This window comes from Lithobates pipiens, unplaced genomic scaffold, assembly GCF_037356315.1.
Source record: "Lithobates pipiens isolate NorthernLeopardFrog02 unplaced genomic scaffold, aLitPip1_a1.2 Scaffold_1, whole genome shotgun sequence".
Lineage (NCBI taxonomy): Eukaryota > Metazoa > Chordata > Amphibia > Anura > Ranidae > Lithobates > Lithobates pipiens.
This window is the reverse complement of record NW_027507685.1, coordinates 40,291,008-40,313,560: the sequence shown is the minus strand read 5'-3', so window position 1 is coordinate 40,313,560 and position 22,553 is coordinate 40,291,008. Positions and strand designations below refer to the sequence as shown.

Genomic DNA, 22,553 nt, shown 5'->3' with positions numbered 1-22,553 from the left:
CTTTGAAAATATAGTAATGAAAACATAGCTTTAGTTAATAAACTTACCATTTTCCCTCAGCATCCTCCTGCAATAGTTGGATAACATCCCCATTTCTCACTAGTACGTCATCAGATCCCCTCTTCTTGCAGTCAGCCAGTGCTTTATATTTGCCAGGAGACTGTAAAACCACATAAGCTGCCATTACTAGATATCGCAGCACACTCTGGAGAAATCAGTGATGCCAACTAATGAATCATTTATCTTTTTTGGTTAAGTTAAAGCAGAACTCCAGCTTGGATGTTTTTTTTTTTTACTTATTTTTGTTGCAGAGGGGGTCTTGACTCCACTTCTTAATTTCCTGTGTGTTACATTTTCTCCATGCAGGACACTCTTGTGTAATCTTCTCCACAAATAAATTCTTCTAGGAATGTCTGACTGTGCAAATCAGCCTATTCCTGTAGCTGTTGTTTTATTGCAATGATGCTGCCTCTGCAGCCAGTTGTCCTTACTGCTGGCTCAAACAGCACAGTGGCCAAAACCACAGCAGCTTGAACAGCACAGGCTTCTATGAGAACAGGACTGGAGTGGTCACATGACCGCTACTTTACATTCCTAAATCAATGTTATTTAGCTAGAAATTTAAGATAAATAAAGAATCTATGTTCTCCATGAGTAGATTAGGGGACACAATTACTTTGGTGCTTGTAAATCTGCTTTAAATGTAGCTAGAATTTCCCCAGATCAGGCATGTACTGGCCATCAGGACTATCAGGAGTTTCCCGGAGGGCGGATGGCTCTGTGGGCAGGTTTCAGTGGCAGCCAGTGCCGTTGCTAGGGGGTGGCTTTTGGGGCTACAGCCTTAAGTATGGGGCCCATAGCCCTGAGTCTCAGGGGTCCCCAACCACAGGGCCGTGGCCTCTCTGCAGCCATGCAGCGGTCAGCACGGGAGAGCCGGGCAGGCAAAAGAGCAGAGATGACATCATCTCTTACCGTCCACCCTGCATCACCGCTGTTCCGCCCTCACATATGGGCAGCAGAAAGATTAAATCCTGTCTCACTGCCTGCCCTCTCTCTGGTGACTCGGATGTAAGGATCTGCTCTCTGAGAACTCTTAGGTAAGGGGGGGCTCTCTGGGGACCTTGATGTAAGTGGGGTGCTCTTTGGGGACCCTGATGCAAGGCTGATGCTCTCTGGGGACTCTGACATAAGGGACTCTGATGTAAGGGGGGGCTCTCTGTGGACCCTGATGTAAGGAGGGAGGCTCTCTGGAGACCCTGATGTATGTGGGGGGCTCTCTGGAGACCCAGAAAAAAAAGTTGTTTACTTACATTGAAATTTTTTCCCTTATTTTTTTTTTTTTTTACGCAATTGCGTATAGTTTATATACTGATTTCGTATGTATTTGTAAAATTAAAGTGGGCCGGTCTGGATGGAGTCCACAGCTAAATTTTTGTCCCATTCCAGCCATGCCCCAGATTGTCATTATTCACATATCTTAGATCAGGGACAAGGGTATTCACTTTCTGATAGCATTTTTGGAGCTATGGTACTTACTTGTGACAAACCTTCATACAATCAGTATGATATGTGACAATAGATAAAACAGATAATAGATAAAACAGTGTTCAAGCAAAACATGCATATCATTCAAATGCTGAATGTCTCTTTGGTGCAAAATTATTTAATCACTGTTAATTTAAACCAGAAGCTATGCTGGCAGCAATCATCACAATAATAATACAAGCAATCTACTAACCAACTGCACTGTGTCCTCCTCTTCTGTGTCAGAACAAGCACATGAGCTTGACCAGCCTTCAAGTCCTTCACAGATCTCTAAAGACTGGGACATTCCAGTCCAACCTGGACAAGAGTTGAAATGTTTTAAGCATTGTGCACAAACTAAAAGTCATAGTTACTTAAGACTGACACGTTTGATGACACATTAACAGGATGGCTAGGAATAAATGTAGCAGTGGGCTACTGTCATAGTGGCTGTAATCACAATATAGTGCTAACATTGTTGTGAGTGGGAATTCTTTAAATGTAGGAAACTCAAGTAGTGAAACAAAAAAAACATTTAAAGTATGAATTGAATTTCTTGTTGCCCATTATGCATATAAAATGGGGGACTCCCCATATTATTCCCATGGGATAGCACTGTACATAAAACCAGGTCATCTCCATAACACTCTACTGCCATCTATTTGGACTGGAACTGTTATAATTGGCGTCAGACGTTATCCCTTTAAAACCCAATTACACAGGCTCTCTTACTAGTTAAAAGCAGGTAAAATACCTGTGAAGATATTTAGTACCTTACTCAGCCACAGAATCTGTGTAATTTATTTGTGTGCTGTTTTCAAGAGATAAGGTTGCAACCCAATCACTAAAGTATGGCACCGTGTATAATCATGGCGATACCTGGTTATATACCTCTATAATAAATAAGAACATTAGTGATGTAGTGATGCCAAACTCCCACACAGAGGGGTCAGTAAAATGTTGATGCTATGTAATCTTCAGTGAGAAAGGCACAATGGCAGTAACACGTGCAAGGTGATTGAGACAGGAAGTGGCTGAACAGCTCCTACTTCCTATAGCAGTCAGAAACAACTAATTCTTTAAAAAAAAGCATGTGCCTTTACATATAAGTATATAAAAAAAATTACTAAATGTTAAATGCTTTTCTCCAAACCTCTGCAATAATTTTTCACAATTCAAAATTTAAAAGTTATTAGAATCTATGATCAAAAGTAGAAACAAGTGTATATATGAACTAATGCATGTACAGGTATATGTGTTTTTCATGTAGCCTTCCAGTTGGGATAGGCAGAGACACAGTATGGTCCCCACTAGTGATGGGCACGGACACCTTATGGTTCCCAAAACAGATAGGCAGAGGTGTAGTATGATTTTCACTGAGGATAGGCAGAGATACAGTACAGTTTCCATTGGAAATGGGTAAAGATACTGTATGGCAGGGATATGCAATTAGCGGACATCCAGCTGTTGCAAAACTACAAGTCCCATCATGCCTCTGCCCCTGGGTGTCATGCTTGTGGTGGTCAGAGTCTTGCTATGCCCCATGGAACTTGTATTTCTGCAACAGCTGAAAGTCCACTAATTGCATATCCCTGCTGTATGGTTTCCACTGGAAATGGACAGGGACACTGCGTGGTTTCCACGTAATACAAAAGTATGTATTTTTACTGGGGATAAGTAAAGACATAATATTATTTCCACTGGGGATCGTAAGACCGGTGCAGTATTGGTAACATCAAATAAAATAATTCCCCAAGATGGCCGATGTAACTCCAAAAAGCTAACTGTGCAAAATAATGCAATGATAATGACATCAAAATAGTAAAGTGCACAAGGATGACTGATGGATCTTCAATTGCTAAGCAAATAGTCTTTATACAGGTATATAAGTCAACGGAAAAAAAGAGAGTTCTAATGCAGATAATGATATATATTGGAGAAAGGACTCGTGTATATATATTATTATCTGCATTAGAACTCTCTTTTTTTTTTTTTTTCGTTGACAGACACAGCGCTCCATTGATCAGAACCATAGGGCAGTGTTTCTCAACTCCAGTCCTCAAGGCGCCCCAACAGCTCAGGTTTTCAAGATTTCCCTTAGATGAAACAGCTGTGGTAATTACTAAGCTGATCAAATCACCTGTGGAAAATAATGGAAATCCTGAAAACATGACCTGTTGGGGCGCCTTGAGGACTGGAGTTGAGAAACACTGCCATAAGGAACACAAGTGCCAACCAGCTAACAGGAGCTTAACACAGAAACAAACTAGAGCCCAACCTGAACAATACCCCTTCAAGAGGTAGTACCCTCTAAACAGCAGCCTGCAACACTTTGAAGGCCAAAAGAAGCATCCTCAGATGCCAGCACAGCCACGTTGTAGAATTCTGTGAAAGTATACACCGTCGACCAAGTGGCCGCCTTGCAAACCAGCGCAGTTGACGCCTGATGATATAATGCCCAAGAAGCAATAAACAGGCAAGTAGAATGCACCATAACAGGGAAAGGAGGAACCCGACCCCTGAAGAATAGACCAGAGTCATCGTCTGTCTGAGCCATCTAGAAAGGTTGCAGAAGAAGCAGACAGCCCCCTTTTTGGCCCATCCGTGATCACAAACAGTGAGTCTGATCTCTAAAAGGCCCTGTGACTGCCAAATACACTTGAATCGCCCAAACACATCCAGGGCGCGTACAGTAAATCCCTTAGAACATTTTGACCTGGGACACAGGGAAGGCAATACAACGTACTTAATCAAAAGGAATCAGAGGAGAGAACCATGGACAAGGGCAAAGAACCACTTCATCTTTGTGGATCACAAGGAGTATGACATGATAATGCCTGCAGTTCCGACACTCTGCGAGCAGAGGTGATAGCAACCAAAAAAGCCACCTTCTGGGACAGAGTAAGCAGAAGAACCTCCAGAATATTTTCAAAGGGAGGCTCCTGTAGAACCAAACGCACCAAGAGTAGATCCCACGGTGATAGAAGCGACCACACTGGTGGAGGCAGATGTCGAACCCCTTGATTAAGAGTACGCACCAGGGGGTGCGAGACCAGGGGACGCCGAAGAAAATCGCCAAGGCCAACACCTGGCCCTTGATGATACTCAAGGCCAAGTTCTGCTCAACCCCCCCGCCTTCAGCAGCATCGTAACTTCAGCACCTGGCTCATAACAGCCAGGCCTTCAAAAACCAGCGACTGAAGCAGGATGGAAGATCGGCCCTTGGGACAGTAGAACCTCCCTGAGAAGCAGTCGCCAAGGCACGTCAGCAACCAAGTGCACCAGGTTGGTGTACCAAGACCGACAAGACCATCCGGGCCCACTAGAATGACCGGAATCCCTTTGGCCTCGATCCTGCGCAAAAGCCATGGCAGAATCTTGAGAGGAGTAGAGGTGTAGATTCGACTATACTGGCCCCACGGGGCCACCAGAGCGTCTGCAGTGTTCACCAGAAACCTTGCCAGAAACCTCAGTACCATACCGTTAAGCTGGAATGCCGACAGGTCTACCTCAGGAGTGCCCCACTGAAGACATATCCGATGAAACATGTTCTGGTGAAGGGACAACCCTGTGGTCCCAGTGGTCCCTTCACACTAGCCGACTGAGGCAACCGTCTGCCATTTTTGACATTTTTCCACTCCTAGAATGCATAACGCGGAGAGGGACAGAACAAGGAGTTCTGTCACGGCTGCCAATCCACTCTTCGTTCCACCCTGGTGATTGACATAGACCACAGTCATGGCATCGTCCTACTGGATCTATACCCGGAGCCCCCGAAGTCGACCTCCATGATCCATAAATAGTCTGATCGCGAGTCCCAGGATATCGATCAGCAGTCCGGATTCCTCAAGTGTCCAATGACCCTCAGCAGAACCCAGTCTCAGGACACCTCCCCAACCAGACAGACTGGCATTGGTGGTGACCACTGTCCAATACAAGGGGAGAAAGGATGTTCCCTGCAGAAATCCCAGAGAGCGAAGCCACCAGACCAGGGACCCCCGGTTTTCTGGCTCAGCCAAATCTGGTAGCCCAGAGAACAGGCACTTTACGACAGGATCTCACTTGAAAGGAGCTTGTATGTAATTGAGCAAATGGAACTGCCTCAAAGGTAGATACCATTGGGCCCAACACCCACCTGCAGGACCGCAGGGAGGCCCACCTGCGAGACAACAGTAGTTGAAACACAGCATGCAACTTCTGGAGTTTGTCCAGAGGAAGAAACACTCTGGCCAGAGATGAAACCAGAGTCAGGCCCAGATAATCCAATTTTATGGAAGGAGCCAGAGCAGACTTCAGGTAGTATAGAAGCCAACTGAAAACTGAGGTCTGTATAGCGAGCTACATCGCCCCTCAGGGTAGCCGAGGGCTCTGTGTGCAGAAGATCTTCTGCAATCCCCGGCTTACGTAACCACGACAGAACTGGGGCCAACACCTTTGTGAGTAGGCGAGGGGTGGAGGCGAGACCAAAATTCAAAAGTCAACACTGCAAGCTGAAAATGCTTTTTTCCCACAGTAAAATGGAGGAAGTGGTGGGCACATATTGGAGTGCATAAATAAGCATCCGTGATGTCAACAGAAGCCTGAAAGTCCCCATGATGAAGGGACACCACCACCATGCAGATGGACTCCATTCTGTACCCACTGAAACCGGGACAAGCACACCCTGAATCAACAGGGCTTGCACAGCCCCAAAGACAACTGCCAACAGTCCAGTGACAGACGCCAATTGGAAGGAAAAAACCCTTTTCGAGGATCAAGGCCGGAACACTAGGACATGCTGAAATGGCCTTGCCCATGGGTCTATGGAGCCCCACTATAGGCTCGCCAGACCAGGTCCATTGCGTACCGAGGCAAAGGACCGCGTCCGCTACAAGGCCCTTTTCCCCATTTCAGACTGTGGAAGACATTTATACTTCCCTCCTGTAAGACTCGTAACAATGTCATCCATGGTAGCCCCAAACAGACAATTGACTTGAAATGGTAACCCAGTCAGAGCTTTTTTAGAAGCCTAGTCCGCAGACCAACACTTAAGCCCCAATACATGTCTAAGCACCATTGCAGAAACAGAGAGCTTAGCAAACAAGGGAACTGCGTCCAAGAGGCATCGCATACAAACTGCAATCCCCAGACCAACTGGTCCGCCAACTCAGCGAAAGCAGAGGGAATCTGCTCCCCCTCTAGTTATGTCAGGCAGATCCTTAAAAGCTGGAGACTCCTCTACCAGAATCATGGTTGCCTTGCGCAACCTAGAGACAGGGGAATCCACTACTGGTGGAACAGTCCACTGTTTAAGGCAGGACCCCACAAAGGGGTACCTCACAGCGAAGCGTCTTTGGAACCACAAAGAGAAGCTTTGGACACTCCCAGTCTTTATGAACCAATATTCCAAAATAGGAGGGAGAAGGGAACGCTTTTGCCTTGTGAGACAGTTTATGGGTGCCAAGGGGACTGACACCTCCGCCACAGCCAAGGCTGCATCCTCCATCTTTAAAGTTTCCCGCACAGATATAATAAGGGAGACAACCAGCACCTTCTTGTGTGCCACTGCAGTTGTGGAGGAACAACCTCACTAACTGACAGGACTGGGAGTGTGGCCACCAACCCCGCAAGGTGGGCCACATCAATGACGGCAGAGCCAGACATAGAATCAGTCGAGACCAATGAGGCAGGGGAGGGTGGAGGGTGCCATTTTCTAGCCTATATGCCCAAGCGCCACCCATGTAAAATGCAAAGAACACAGGGGGGGCGCTGACTGAGACCTACGCCACCTTCGGCCCCGCACAGGGGCATCCCTGAGGTCCCATATGGGGGATGTTGACCAAGGCCCCACACAGGGGGCACTGATCCAGGCTCCTCACAAGGAGCATCGGCCGAGACCCCGCACTGGAGCGCCTACTGATACCTTGCACAGGGGACACCATTGGAACCCTAACAGGGGCACTGGCTGAGACCCCGCACAGGGGGTGCCTACGGAAACCCTGTACAGAGGGCACCACTGAACCCCTCACAGGGGGAACTGGCTGAGACCCCGCACAGGGGACACCACTGGGCTTTTCACAGGGGACACTGGCTGAGGCCCCTCACAGGGGGCATCCACTAAGGGGGTGCCTACAGAGTGCCCACTTAAACAACCCCCCAAAAGGGGGTTGCCCTCAGAGCCCCACAGCGGCGTCCCACTGGAAGAAGGTGTCCAGTGTGGCTGTGTGGACTAGCAGGCTGTGGCCTAGTAGGCCGCAAAAGCCCCAGCCTAAATTCTCGTCTGCCTGCTGTGAGTGCACAGGTCCATGGGGGGACCAGAACAGGCTAGAGCTGAGGAAGGGGGGGATGCCCGCAATGGAAATTGGCGACCTCCGCCACCCGCTAGTCAGTAGGCCGTGATTACATTTTCGGCCGCTAGTGCTCGGTAAGGCCACAAAGCCGTGGCCTAAATTAGTGGAGGGCCAGTCACCCACCCAACCATCAGGTGCCAAGGTGCACCCCCCATAGTGACAACCCTGGAGGGAAGGGGGGATAAACAGAGTGTCCGAAGCACCTAAGCCAGAGGCCTGGGCCTCACCTGGGGAAGTGGGCTGGGGGATGTGGAGAACCCTAGAGGGATCGACCACCCCAGGGAGTACCTGTGACCCACATCACTCTAGGGGAGGAGAGGAGGGGGCCCCTTACTTACCGCTCCAGCGAGTGTGTGGGTAATGCTCCCAGACAGATCCTCCTCGCCACCGAAGTAGGGGGCTGTCAGCCGTGAGGAACAATGCGACACATGCCGAGACCCGGCCATATGTGACCTTGTGAGATGTTTAACTCGCAGTGCCAGCCCCCGTCAAGTAGGGCTATGTCACAGCTGACCTAGAATGTAGTTGCGGTCTGCACGCACTTGCTGGCCAGACTGGGGAGACCACTGGATCTTAGTGTCCATTCTGTCGCCCAGTTCCAATAGAAAAAAAGTAGCTTAAAAAGCAAAAACAATAAATTACCAGGACCAGAGATCCCAGGAGGGAACTAGGTCCTTACTCCTGACTAGGCAGAAAAAAACGGAAGGCCTATAGCAGAGAGGGCTGGGTGTATATCACCTAGGACTGCCCATAGGCGTAGCCAAGTGTTTTTTCTGCCTAGTGTCCTACTGCTGTAGGGGGCAATATAACCCTATGTTTCTGAATAATGGAGTGCTGTGTCTGTCAATGAACGAAATAGAAAGTATGGTTACTAATGAATATGGGCAGTGAAACAGTATAGTTCCTACTAGAGAATACCAGCGACAGAGTATGGTTTCAACTGGAAATGAGCAGATATATCTTATTGTTCCCAATGGGCAGAGACACAGTATGGATCCCACAGGCAATGGGAAAATACACAACATGATTTCAATTGGAAATGGGAAAAAGGCACAGTGTGTTTTCTGCTAGCTCAAATGGCCTTCATGCAGGACAGGCACAGCCAACTAATATTCTACACATTGTTGCCTTACTAGAAGATATCAACATGTCCACTATACTCTTGATTTACTGTAAATTCAAAATTAAGGTTTTGAGTGGGAGTGATACATACCTTTGTGTGGTTTATGCTGAGGTGAGATATTTAAGCTATCCAGTGTAATAGGACTGTTATTCTCAGAGTCATTTTCTTCAGAACTTACTGACAGTCTCTGTAATCTTCTTAAAATACAAATAAAAAAATAAATGCAGTTTAAAAGAGACTTGACAGGGGGCTATACAAATATACTACTCAGGAATTTAATTCCTCCCTGGAAGGACCCTTGAGCACAATGCAATAAATAGTTTATCATAGATGCCTCAAGACAGACCAGAACGATTTACAAAGATTAATTTGGTCTAAAAAAAAAAAATGCTGGTCAATGTGTCTATGGCTCAGGATAACTGGCTATCAATATTCTGAGTAATTTACATATAATAGATCTACATCAGTACTAAGTATTGAGACAAGTGCTATTACTCCTCCTGAGATAATACAACCCTCTGCATGCTACAGTAAAACCAACACCATTATTGGAGCTAGAAACTAACAACATAAGTGAAAATTGATAAGACCCTGACCAAATACTAATTATTACCAGAAAATATTTGGATTACACTTTACCACAACCTTACACAACCTTACATGTTGGTGATCATATGATATTTATTCCAATCACAGGAGATTTATTTCACAGGAACAATTGTTGCAACATTGTGACAAAGCACCAGAACCAAGAGCTAAGTCTGCAAAGCTTTGCCCTAACTCCTCTAACATTCTGGTGGTATCACAAGGCCACCACTCACCTTAGTTTAAATAAGCATTTGCAGCATCAACAGAAATCACAACAGCCACAGCAGCCAAATCTGCAGCCCATTCTAACTGGGAAATAGCTAGCTTTTTTATAGAGAACCTGCCAAAAAAGCTGACACCTGGTACAGCCAAGGTTACTATACAGTGCCAGAGGAAGCCTTTACTTGGTTCCCAGATGCAGTGCAAGTTACAGGTCTGGCAGGTTAGTGTACAAGATATTACAGATATGTCTTTTGACCTGGAACTGGCACTGTGTCCTGACCTCAGGCCCTGGCAAGATGCTGTGCTGGATGGGAGCTCTGGGTGTGACAGAAAACAGCTGCCTGACAGGTTCCCTTTAAGGCCGAAATATGTTTATTATAAGCCCATGCACTTTGTTCATGCTTTTGTTGAAGTATGCGCATTGTAAGGCCTTGATCACATGAGTCCTTTTTTTTCTGAATTATTCTTTATATCTCTCAACCGCACTACACTTTATTTCCCTCTTGTGCCACATCTGATATCAAGCTGGGCAGAAAAGGAAATTGTTGTAATTGTACAACTTACTTGTAAAGCAGGACGACAAATGGAAAATGTCCTTCCCCATAGCCAGACCACAGAGTGACCAAACCTTGGGTGTGCTCCCAGTCCTGGCCTGAGATAAGTTCCATCACCAGACATGGGTAAGGCTACCCAAAGAACAGTTATGTATGTACCTATATACATCAGCTCCAGGCTGGGGCCTCAGCTAACACTCTTTTAGTAATGAATTATGTGGTACAGGACTTTAAGAACAAGCATGACTGTTACTAGTTTCTATGTAGCAATCAGACATGTAAGAACCAAAAAAGAAATTACAAAACCCCATGTGGAAAAGGCCTTAGTGCAGATACTTTTGTGGCCTGCTGCAAACCATGCTACATTGTGTGCTTAAGAGAGGAAAGCCTGCCAAAGAAAAAAGCAGTGAGTTAAATAGATGGTAGATGACCCTAAGCTTGCTGTAAGCAACAAACACAATAACGTACCCCTCACTGATTTGTGGTGACAGCACAACCTGGTCTGAGAACGAATTCTGTTTCTGTTTCTCTACTGCAACAGAAACATGACATGAATGTGTATCATCACATATGATAGGTCAGCTCCAATACTGGCTGTCTGTCTTCATTTGCTCATATCATCTTATTACCTTTCATAAGTTCCCCTTGCTTGGTCAATATCTTCCGAATTTCATTCAACCATGCTGCCTTCTGTTCTGCAGTCTGAGCCTTAGGCACAGAAAAATAAAAACAATTATAATGGTTACTTAGGTGAAAGGAAAAACAACAATGGGCAAACTACTGTAGGCATCAGAAATAATTCAGATAGGAAGAAACATGAATTCCGATGGTTGATATTTGTTACTGCACTCTGCTCTTTTCTTTAGTCAGTATTCCTGGAATAAGATAAGCGTAATACAAGGGTTGTCTTTACTAACCTCCTTAGGCCCCTTGCACACGGGTGTCATAATTTACTGATGTTTATTCAGGAACTTGTCGACAGAAAGTCCCTGAGTAAAAAAAAAAAAAACTGTGTGTAAAGACCTTTAGTAATGTTGAGTATAGGCATGTAAATGCGCATAATCATATAGACAAGTAAAATTCTTTTTCATTGCCAGTGTTATAATATACTTATTTATACTTGTGTAAACATGCTTATAGATACTTAAACATGAGTATGTGCGTAAATTACTGCACTCATATGTAAAATGTTCTATTTTGAGTATAGGCATGTAAAGGTGCGTAAGAATATAGACAAGTAAAATTCTTCTTCATTGCCAGTATTGTAATATACTCATTTATACTTGTGTAAACATGCTTATAGATATGTAAGCATGCGAGATGCACGTACATTACTGCACCCATATGTATAGCAGCTTAAATGTAAAATCCTTTTCTTGGAGTACATCACGTAACACAGAGTAGCATAGTAATTACTATGTGGGTTATAGACCACCTTCAGGTGATGGACACTGGCACAAGACAGTAAGTTCACTCCCTATATTACCCCTCCCATACCGGGAGCACCTCAGTTTTTGTAGCAAAGCAATATACATATATCCCAAAAGAGGGGAGGGACGTCTGTGTCTCATGATGTTGTACATCACGGGACACAGATCAGCATAGTAATTACTATGTGGGATGTCCCAGAGCAATGCTATCTAAGTGGAGAGAGACACAAAAAAAATCAAAGCGTCATCAGACTTGAGGACTTCTACTGCTGGCTGCAGCACCCTGCGCCCAAAGGCGGCATCCTCTTGCCTTTTTCTCATCCACCTGATAGAATCTAGTGAATGTATGGACCAAAGATCGAGTTGCGACCTTGCAAGTCTGAGTCATAGAGGCTTTGGTGATGGACTGCCCATGAAGCACTTACTACTCTGGTAGAGTGCGCTCTAACTCGAAAAGGCGGAATCCTCCTTCTCAAACCATAAGCCAGGATAATAATCCGCTGAATCTACTAAAAAATATAGTAGATTTCGATGCTGTCTGCCCCTTCCTGGGCCCTTCTGGCAGCACATCAGTCTTCCATATCTGAGCAGTTGCTTTCAGATAGACTTTAACCACTCTCACTAAATGGAGAGAGTGTAATAATCTTTTTTCTGCAGAACAGAGTTCTGGAAAAAAACAAAGTTTAGGGAAACAACTTTGGTTCATATGAAAAACTAGATATTACTTTAGGTAAAAAAAGGATCGGTGAGGATACAGCACCACCATATCCTTAATGATTAGGTATGGCTTTTTACAAGAAAAAGCTGACAACTCTGGAACTCTTTTTGCGGAAGTTACTGGAACCAAGATCAAGGGGACATGGCTCAAGGGCTCAAAAAAAGGCTGACCTTGTAAAACCAACAAAACCACACTCAAATCCCACAGGCACAAGAGTGACCTAACTGGCGGTGACCTAACATCTTCCCTAGCAACCTCATGCCAAAGCGAATGGAAGAACCCTTCCTCGCCTTGACCACCTGGACCAGCTTCCTTATACCCTCAGAATTAAATGTGTTACCCCTTTTATAAAAGCCCGGACCAAGAATGTGAAGCAAGCGACCAAGATTTGACCCTTGATAGTACTCACAGCTATCTTAATTTCTGCTCCTAATTGTAGGAAGGCAAGAACTCTACTTATGACATACTTCTGAGGATGCCATCTTTTGGTTTCACACCAAGAAACGTAGGCCTTAAACGACCCTATAGTAAATGGTCCTAGAGGCCAGCTACCTTGCATTAATCAGGGTAGTTACTACTGAACCTGAAAACCCCCTATTCCTTAGAATGTGGGTTTCAATAGCCAAACCGTCACATTTAGCGCTAGTAAGGCAGGATGGAACACCACCCCCTGTGAAATCAGATTTGGCTGAGATTGAAGAGATCGAGGGTCCCCTTACTGCCATCTTTAAGATTCCTGCATATCAAGATCTACTGTGCCGCGCCAGGGTCACTAGAATTACCGGCTTCTGTTTCTCCCTGAACCTGCGTGCTGAGCCTGCCCTGAGCCTGCGTGCCTGAACAGCTGAACTGGTGGGAACTGATCCCAATGAGTCATTAAAGCATCCAGTTCATAGGCGAGAGGATCTCTTGTCCTTGAAACAAAGTTGTCCAAACTTTTGTTGAACTTAGATGCTAATAGATCTATGTCCGAGGGTACCCCCTTTCTGGTACATGGCTAGAAAGACACCGGAATGTACAGACCATTCTCCCGGGCACAACTGTTGTGTGTCTGGCGGCTCAGAAAAATTTGCCTGCCAATTCTCCACCCCAGGATAAAAATTGCAGAACATGGTTCACCTCCCTCTGGGCTGCGTGAGTTTTTTGGTGCCCCCTTTTTGGTGATTAAAATAGGCTACTGCTGTGGCAAAGTCGGACTGTATGCTGACGGGACCATCCCGCAACCTGTATGTCCAGGCTATTAGAGCCAGACTTACTCCCCGAATCTTCAGGATGTTGATGGACAAGGACTTAGCACTCTGACCATTTCCTTTGAACAATGGCGTCTTCTAGGACTGTTTCCCAGCCCCATAGGCTAGCATCTGTTGTTACTATTTTCCAATTAACCAGAATAAAGGATTTCCCTTCCTGAAAATCCCTGGTTATCAACCACCAACTGAGACTCTGGCGCACCCTTGGGGCCAGATTCATTGGATAATCCGAGCCTTAGGCCTTCCTGTTCCGAGTAGACAGAATACTGTATTGGACCAATTTTGAAACTGGACATAGGGACCTGCTTTGAATTAAGCCAGCATCTTCCCTAGCAACCTCATGTCAAGGCGAATGGAAGAACCCTTCCTCACCTTGACCACCTAGACCAGCTTCCTTATACCCTTGATTTTGCCTGGGGCAACAATAATCCTTACTGATCGCAAGGGTGATTTCTCTAGGTTGAGAATCCAGCTCAGGTGTTCCAGATTACGGACTGTACTGGACACCCTTGGTTTAATCGTGCCAACGACAGACGACTGCTGTTGTAGATCAAGGTATGGCATTACCGCTATACCCTGGTCTCTTAGTCTTGCTAGTACTAGGGCCAGAACTTTTGTAAATACCCAGGGAGCGGTAGCTAACCCAAAGGACAAGGCCGCAAACTGAAAGTGGCGCTGTTCCTTCGCAAAAAGCAGAAATTTCTGATGAGCTGTAAAAATTGGCACATATAGATATGCATCTGGGATGTCTATTGATGCTAAAACGTCTCCTTCCCGTAGGGTGGATACGACTGATCGGATGGACTCCATGCGACAGGAGCGCATGCTTAGGAAGCAATTTAGATCTTTGAGATCTATAAATGGGTCTGACATCCCTAATCGGTTTCAGTACCGTAAAGAGATTTGAATAAAACCACATACCCTGCTTCTTCTGAGGGGGTCTCTGTGATTACACCCTGAGACATCAATCCCTCCTAGGCCGTAAGCATCCGAGCACCTGGCCTGACGTCCCACTCACGAAGGGCCCCGGGCTTGAGGCTTCCAAACTTTCCGAGCCTCCTCCGCCCCTCCCTAGTAAGGGGGGGGGGGGGCAGGGCCCATGCAGTACCCAGTTCGGTCTGCCGGCGAGCGGGTTCCCTTTCGCTGGAGGGGAGGGTCGCTCAAAACTATTTAGCACCAGACATAGTTCCAAAAGAAGCAAGTACATATGTATACAGCTTTAATGTATGCAGCATGTATCAAAGCAATATGCCTTTATGGAAGCGTGTGTTCATGGAAGCATGGTCCATACAAATATGCTTTTAGGCAAAAAAATAAAAAGTGCACGCTGTACAACTGCATCCATGTAACACGTGCCATGGAACAAGCATCTTTGCAAAGTAAGCATGCGTTTATGAAACGTGTTATGCCACTTTACGCAACCCGTATCTATGCAGACATGCATTCCTATGCGAACATGAGGAATGCTGTATATTTTAAGTAAACATGTATTAACATGCCTCATTAAGGCGGCCTCATTAAGCAACCATGCATGTTTATTCGATCATGCAACTTTTAGGTGATCATGCAACTTTAGGCGATCAAGCCTCTCTGTTAATAAACATCCTTGTGTGATCAAGCATCCTTGTGCGCTCAAGCACCCTTGTGCTATCACTCATCTTATGCGATCAAACAACCTTGTGCGATCCAGCATCTTGTGCAATCCAGCAACTTGTGCGATCAAGCATTTTTTGTGATCCAGCATCTTGTGTGATCAAGCATCCTTGTGTGACCAAACACCCTTGTGCGATCAAGCATCTTATGCGCTTATGTAAATACCACGCATATCCATCCAAACATGCATTTATATGACCATGTTATGCGATCACGTGTTTTTATGTGATCACTGCTGCTCTCTTTCTTGAGGGCCCGGTGTGGGGAAAGGAGATCTTTCGCATTTCTTTCCACTCCGGGAAGGGGATGCGATTAAACAGCTCACCTCTATAGAAACCCAACTAAAGCTGAGGACAAACTTCTTTAGTAACATAAACAGGGGCTGGAAGATTGGAAATATCTGCAACTGACAATCCCAACAGCTCACCCTGATTAGCCACCGTTGGTCTCTCCGGGAAGAAAGGTACTGTGGAGACATGACTAGAATCCTCAGCGCCTGATGGAGGTGCCCTAGGAGCCTTTCTATTGAGGTGTTTGTACCCTTCATGGAAGGCATAGTCCTAAGCACCAAAGCAGAGGTACTAAAGTAACCAGCACACCATCTACGGAGCTATTGTCCAGCAAAGAAATGCTGCTATTAATGCTTAGCCTGATGCTGAGTAAACGTGTACTGCGAATGCCTGTATGCACCAGCTTTACACGTCCTTACTGCCTCCTGTGCCCGTTCAGCCAGCTGCACTGTATGCTCCAAGGCTGTCTTATGGGCTCGGCAGCCCTGCGCCTGCACCGTGTGATACACATAGACGCCGCGTCCTGCACATGGTGCTGCACGCAAACCACGCCCCATTCCGTCCCCAACACGCCCCTCCTTACTTTTACAATTTACCCACGGGCGCCGATTGGATCTGCCGTTCAGCAGGTCTGGCATGAGGGGAGAGGATAGGATGGGAAACATATAGGAAGAAACACGGGGATCCGCCGCGCCCCCTGAGGGGGGCAGCACAAGCTATCTGTTGTAGCTGCCAACACCCTTGGTCCCCAGGGGGGAGAAGCTGCAGTAAGGTGCTAACTTTTCATAGAATATTCAAGAATCCCCCCCTGTAATATCCACCTGATGGCTGAGACTAAGCATGCTGTCTGCTGCTGACACAGGGCAAGATCTGAGGAGCATGAAAAAGGTATATGCATTTTACCCCTGTACTACAGAAATTAGGCATGACAACATTTACTCACAAAAGAAATACATAGGTGGACTTAAAAGTTCCTAGGAGTCTTCACTTACCAGATGCCCATCGCAACCTTCACCCATCACGGCGGGCTGTGTTTAGTAAACCTTCAAGGACCGGGTCCCTTTTTAACTCCAATGGAGTTTTTCAGAGCAAATCTTCGCTCGTGACCCACACCTTAGACACTGGTGAAAAACGGAGGTGCTCTCGGTATGGGAGGGGTCATATAGGGAGTGAACTTCCTATCTTGGGTGTGCCAGTGTCCATCACCTGAAGGCGGCCTATAACCCACATAGTAATTCCTATGCTGCTCTGTGTTCTGTGATGTACGATAAAGAAATGTTCTATTTTCGTTTTAAGGCCCTATATTTAACGCTGTATTACTAATCTGTCATTTCTCCCGTGTGCAAGAGGCCTTAGTTGACTGGCTGCTGTGCTTGCTCCTCATATTGTATTTCAACAATTATTTTAATGTATGTGCATTGTATCAGTAATAAAAAAAAACATAAAAAAAAGATATTAAAAAATGCACATATACTGTACATGACATGGGATTCCAAATAAACTAAGGTATTTTCTAAAAAGACAGCACAGCAAAAGTTGCTATGAGACACTCTACGTCTATGATTAAAACCTCGGGTTAAGGTTAATAAACAATTACATGCGAACAGGAGACCAGAGCTCCAGCTGCTGGCTATATGCAAAAAAACTAAATATTCACATGCAACATTTCATACTAAAGATTTTTTTTACCATAAAAAATAAAAAAGAATAATTATATTATAATTAAATTAAATACAAATACATTTAAAGTGCATGCAAAGGCTAGGTTAGGGTTAGGTCCTCTGTCAGGTGTTTGTTGTCATCTATATCTCCATTGGGGAGATTCATTACCTCTATCTGTACTAATGATTACTGTTGCAGACAGAGAAAGTCAGGAAAAATCCCAGCACATGATGTAAAGGAAAATCTTCCTCTGAGGACATCTGTTCTGGTAAAAACTGCATAAAAGGGGAATTGCTCTCACTTTGGAAGATTAACTCTAACTTCCTGTTGTGTCCATGGGAAAGGAAGTGACGAGAAATCTCCCTAGCATACCTATACCCTGACAGGTTTTAACCCTTCCACTCTATCTAGAACAAAAAAAATTGCCTAATGCACTTTAACAAAATTGATGTACTTCCTTCCAAATGGAAAAGGTTTGTTTTCATTTTCTGATTCTAGAAAACATGCTGAGGTTTAATTGCCATGGCAGTTCAGCTTTTCTTTTTACAAGCATATGCAAATGTTTTTTTCATTTTGTCAGTAGTCCCTTTTTTTGCTGATCCATCAAGGGAGCTTTGTAAAATTTGCTCAGGAAGAACTAATGATCTGTTCTGAAATGATGAAGGGATGACTAGGGTGCTGCAAGGGCCTATTCTTCTTAAAGATCTTAGGGCATGCAAGTGTGCCCATGGCTGGTTAAATCCTGGATGTAGTGATCTAGTGAGTGCTGAGGTGTGGCAAGCAGTAAAGTTCAGTACATAAAATATGACTAAAGAATGTTGTGTTGCTCCTGGGATTCTTTTTTTGCCTTTTGAAACCTTTTAGTTTCAAGTAATCACCATTGATGCTTGACAAATCCAGGGTGTCTAGCAAAAAAAAAAAAAAAACACCCAGAACACATATATATTGATAAAATCGAACCTTAGGAACTCCAACTATGCAATAGAGTTTTAACTCCCTCAATCCTCTACCAAGTCTCAGTAATCCCACTGCAGTGTGAATTTCAACTCAATGGCTTTACTATTTATAATATTGTAGAATAAATAAAAAATTGAGCCGTTAGAGTGAGGCTTCTTTGTTTTGGCTATGGAAAAGGGCAGAAATAGAAACATAGGTACTGACCAGTGACCACCCCTTACATAAGAAGCTAGTGGATGGCTTCCTGCACTGGTATATGACAAATGTTAAACATCAGGTTTCAGTCAAATAAAGCTGGCTATACATTGAGCAAATTTTGAATGATTTCTGCTGAGCCAGCTGAAATTGAAGCCATGGTTGGCCCTGTTGGCACCCCCGCTCCCCCCCAACATTCTTCAAGCTAAAAATCAAAGGAACTATGCAGAAAAAATATCACTGTTTGCGTATTCTGATAGCTGTCAGAAAACAATAGCAAGCACAAGAGATTTATCAATCCACACTGTTTAGTATGGATGGGGGATGAATATATTTCTAACTACCTATTCCGTCTGATACCCATCATATGGACAGGGAGTGAGGGAATATTTTCCCAATTTGGACAAAGATAACAATAAAATCCTGACAGAGTCTAACTTGTATCCACTCTAATCTAAATAAAATAAAAAAATTGCCTGCAACTGAGCTTTAAAGTTTTTTTTTCTCACATATGGAACTCCTGGCCCTGGCCTGAGTAAGGGAGTGAAACTCATGGAAAGCTAATGGAATTCCTTTTCCCTAGAAAGATATTTTTACCAAAGTCATACATGGGTGAGTGGAGAAGAGCTCTCACTATGACCAAAGTGGATATCCCAGTCAATATGCAGTAATGCAGTCAAGGTTTCATTCTATAAAACAAACCTGTACAACATAAACCTCTTCTCGTCCACTGTACCAAATTTCAAACTTGCGATTATCTCCCTTCACATTTTCTGTGATGCCAACCGCATTCATCTAGCAGAGGACAACAGAAAGGAATTTATTATAGCATCATAGCCTTTCAGCTTACAACTCAGACAACAACAAGCATATACCGTATTTATCGGTGTATAACACACACCTTAATTTTAAGAGGGTCGTTTCTGAAAGAAAAACATTAATTTTTAAATAAAGAACTTCAAAGCAAAATAAGGGTCAATGCCCATCAATGCAGCCTTATCAGTGCCCATCTCCAGCCTTACCAGTGCCCATCAATACAGCTTCATCATTGCCCATCAATGCAGCCTGATCGATGCCCATCTGCAGCCTCACCATTTCAGCCTGATCAGTGCCCATCTGCAGCCTCACCATTGCAGCCTTATCAGTGCCCATGTGCAGCCTCACCATTGCCCATCGGTGCCCATCAATGCAGCTTGATTAGTGCCCATCTGCAGCCTTATTATTGCCCATCATTGCAGCCTGATCAGTGCCCATCTGCAGTCTTACCAGTGCAGCCATATCAGTGCCCATCTGCAGCCTTACCATTGCAGCCTGATCAGTGCCCGTTCTGCGGCATCACCATTGCACATCAATGCAGGCTGATCAGTGCCCATCAATGCAGCCTAATCATTGACCATCAATGCAGCCTGATCAGTGCCCATCTGCAGTCTTACTATTGCAGGCTGATCAGTGCCCATCTGCAGCTTCACAATTGCCCATCAATGCAGCCTGATCAGTGCCCATCTGCAGCCTGATCAGTGCACATCTGCAGGCTCACCATTCCAGCCTTATCAGTGCCCATCTGCAGCCTCACCATTGCCCATCAATGCAGCCTGATCAGTGCCCATCTGCAGTCTTACCATTGCAGCCTGATAAGTGCCCATCTGCAGCCTGATCAGTTCCCATCTGCAGTCTCACTATTGCAGCCTGATTAGTGCCCATCTGCAGCCTCACTATTGCCCAACAATGCAGCCTGATTAGTGCCCATCTGCAGCCTCACCATCGCAGCCTGATCAGTGACTATCTGCAGCCTCATCATTGCATGGAGATTAGAGACATTGGATTACACAGAGCAGAGATCTCCCATTTACTTAGGGGCCTCTGTGATACTAAGTCCTGCCTCCTGGACCAGCTCCTATGATAGACAGAACACTGGTCCAATAGCTGGACATGTGACGTCTATCATAGGAGCCTGTTCTGAAGATGGGACTTCATATTACAGCGGCCACTGAGTAAACAGGAGATCCCCACTCTGTGTAATCTAGCGGTGCTCATTCCCTCCTTCCCCTCCGAGGCAGCCCAATGAAAATATTGGCGTATAACATGCCCACATTATTTGCACTTGATTTTCAGGGGGGAAATGTGCGTGTTATATGCCAATAAATACAATATTTAAAGCCAATTTCCACCCCAAAAGTAGAACTTCCACTTATCCGTCTCCTTCCGCCTCCAGTCTCTCGGAAGTTTAGCCCCTCTCCTTTTTCCCCTTCCGCCAGGCCAACTAGAAAGCATAGCCAGGAATGGCGGCGGCAGCTGCACCTGACAGCCAATCCAAAGATCGGCTGGGGTGCTGAAATTGTGGCCTCCCTGGACAGGTAAGTGTCCATATATTAAAACTCAGCAGCTGAAGTATTTGTAGCTGCTGACTTTGAATTTTTCATGGGGGGGCTGGACCTCCTCTTTAGCATACCTTCAGAAAGTGCTTGAAGCTGTAAGATGGAGTTTTATCATGTCCGTCTCCATGTTCCTCCCTCCTTTTACAGAAAACCAACGCCCTCTCATAAAGGAACAGATGTCTCTGCATTGGTTTAAAACGAGCAAGTTCCTTCATTTTTGTTGGTCCCTTTTTATGGGCGATCCACACACTGAAGGAACCCTGCATAAGTATTCGGCCCAGATCATTTATGTCTCCCTGAAAGAAGCAAACATTTTAGGTAGAATATTTAACTTTTTAATAAGCCAAAATGCAGTAGACCATGAGGTTGCCAAATAACACAATAAAAGCCCAATCTGCTAGATAGAGGTCAGGCAGGGAGATGATCACACATCTATGTCAGCCAGTGACCTAGGTGTTGAGTTAAATGTTTGAGTTTTTAGGTTGTACTCCTGGGCCAACATCAGAAAGTTCTGCATAGATCTTAAACATGCTAAATATGATTATACATTTTAAGGAATCAGCATTTGGTGGCTGAATCTGGTCTGAGGTCCATAGAAATTTAGTCAAGTGTGAACAAGCCCTAAATGTTTCAAACGCTTAACAAACGCTTCTATAGCATTAGTATAGGCGTTAGACTCTCGTTAATGGGCGTTATAATGGCATTTTACAATTGTTAATGACAAGTTAAAAATGCCCCCCAAATGCCCTATGGGCAGATTTGAAGCATTTAATGCGTGTTAAAACTGCTCCACAAATGCCTATTCCATTAAAGTTAATAAACTAATCTTAACGCCCCGCAACCACACTGCAACTGCCTGCCAGAGCACTTGTGAAGCGTTACCATAGACTTGAATGGGAGGTGTTAAAAGGCTTCAAATGCCCCCTGACTTGACATGAGGCTTCAATTTTGAAGTGGCGCGGCACTACTGCCGCGTACACACGGACGGACTGTATGGCGTACTTAGTTCGTCATACAATCCGACGGACAGTCCGTCGTACTTTCGACTGAACGGACTTGACCACACACGGATGCACAAACAGTCCGTCGGAAGCTTGCGCGATGACGTGTACAGCACGTACGACGGGACTAGAAATAGGAAGTCCAATACACAGCAAAGCACCCTTCCGCCGCGTAAATCCTTTCTGAGCATGCACCATTCTTAGTCCGTTGAACTAGCATACTGACGAGCGGATTGTCCGCTGAAACCAAAGTACGACGGACAGAATTTCGAAAAATCTGAAATTCTTAGTACGCCAGACTGCACGCTGAAAAAGTCAGCTGAAGCCCACACACGAGTGGACTGTCCGCTGAAATGTGTTTCAACGGACTAAGTACGCCATACAGTCCGCCCGTGTGTACGCGGCATAAGGCTTCATGTTTTGATAGTGTGAACAGCACTATGTGCAGTCCATTGTATCATTTGCATAGGCGTTTGAGGGCATGTTTAATGGCTCTCAAATGCCTGCTTTAATGCCAGAGTGAACTTAACCTTAGTTGCATATTTAGCACATTTGTAGATCTGATACAACATTACTCGAGTATGTTGGTAACAAGGAAAGGGTATTTTCAGTGGTTTGATTGCTTCAAAACAATAAGAACCTAATGAATTGTGTTTTTTTTTTTCAATGTGTGTTTTGTAAA

General features: G+C 45.0%; 1 protein-coding gene across 8 annotated transcripts in view; it reads right to left on the bottom strand.

Annotated features, from left to right (window-relative positions):
• The window catches only part of MCF2 (MCF.2 cell line derived transforming sequence), a 296,431-nt gene that overhangs the window by 65,290 nt on the left and 208,588 nt on the right, over nucleotides 1–22,553 (bottom strand). For 4 of the 8 annotated variants that reach the window (XM_077490004.1, XM_077490140.1, XM_077490286.1 and 1 more), the window contains 7 exons: nucleotides 20,945–21,166; nucleotides 19,198–19,290; nucleotides 10,970–11,048; nucleotides 10,809–10,872; nucleotides 9,067–9,173; nucleotides 1,739–1,842; nucleotides 48–160 (listed from right to left, as the gene is read on the bottom strand). In XM_077490004.1, the coding sequence (XP_077346130.1) occupies nucleotides 48–160; nucleotides 1,739–1,842; nucleotides 9,067–9,173; nucleotides 10,809–10,872; nucleotides 10,970–11,048; nucleotides 19,198–19,290; nucleotides 20,945–21,166 (782 nt within the window). Of the gene's footprint in view, nucleotides 1–47; nucleotides 161–1,738; nucleotides 1,843–9,066; nucleotides 9,174–10,808; nucleotides 10,873–10,969; nucleotides 11,049–11,257; nucleotides 11,330–19,197; nucleotides 19,291–20,944; nucleotides 21,167–22,553 lie in introns of those variants that run through there. The other 4 variants (XM_077490071.1, XM_077490204.1, XR_013277191.1 and 1 more) reach the window with 4 other exon arrangements.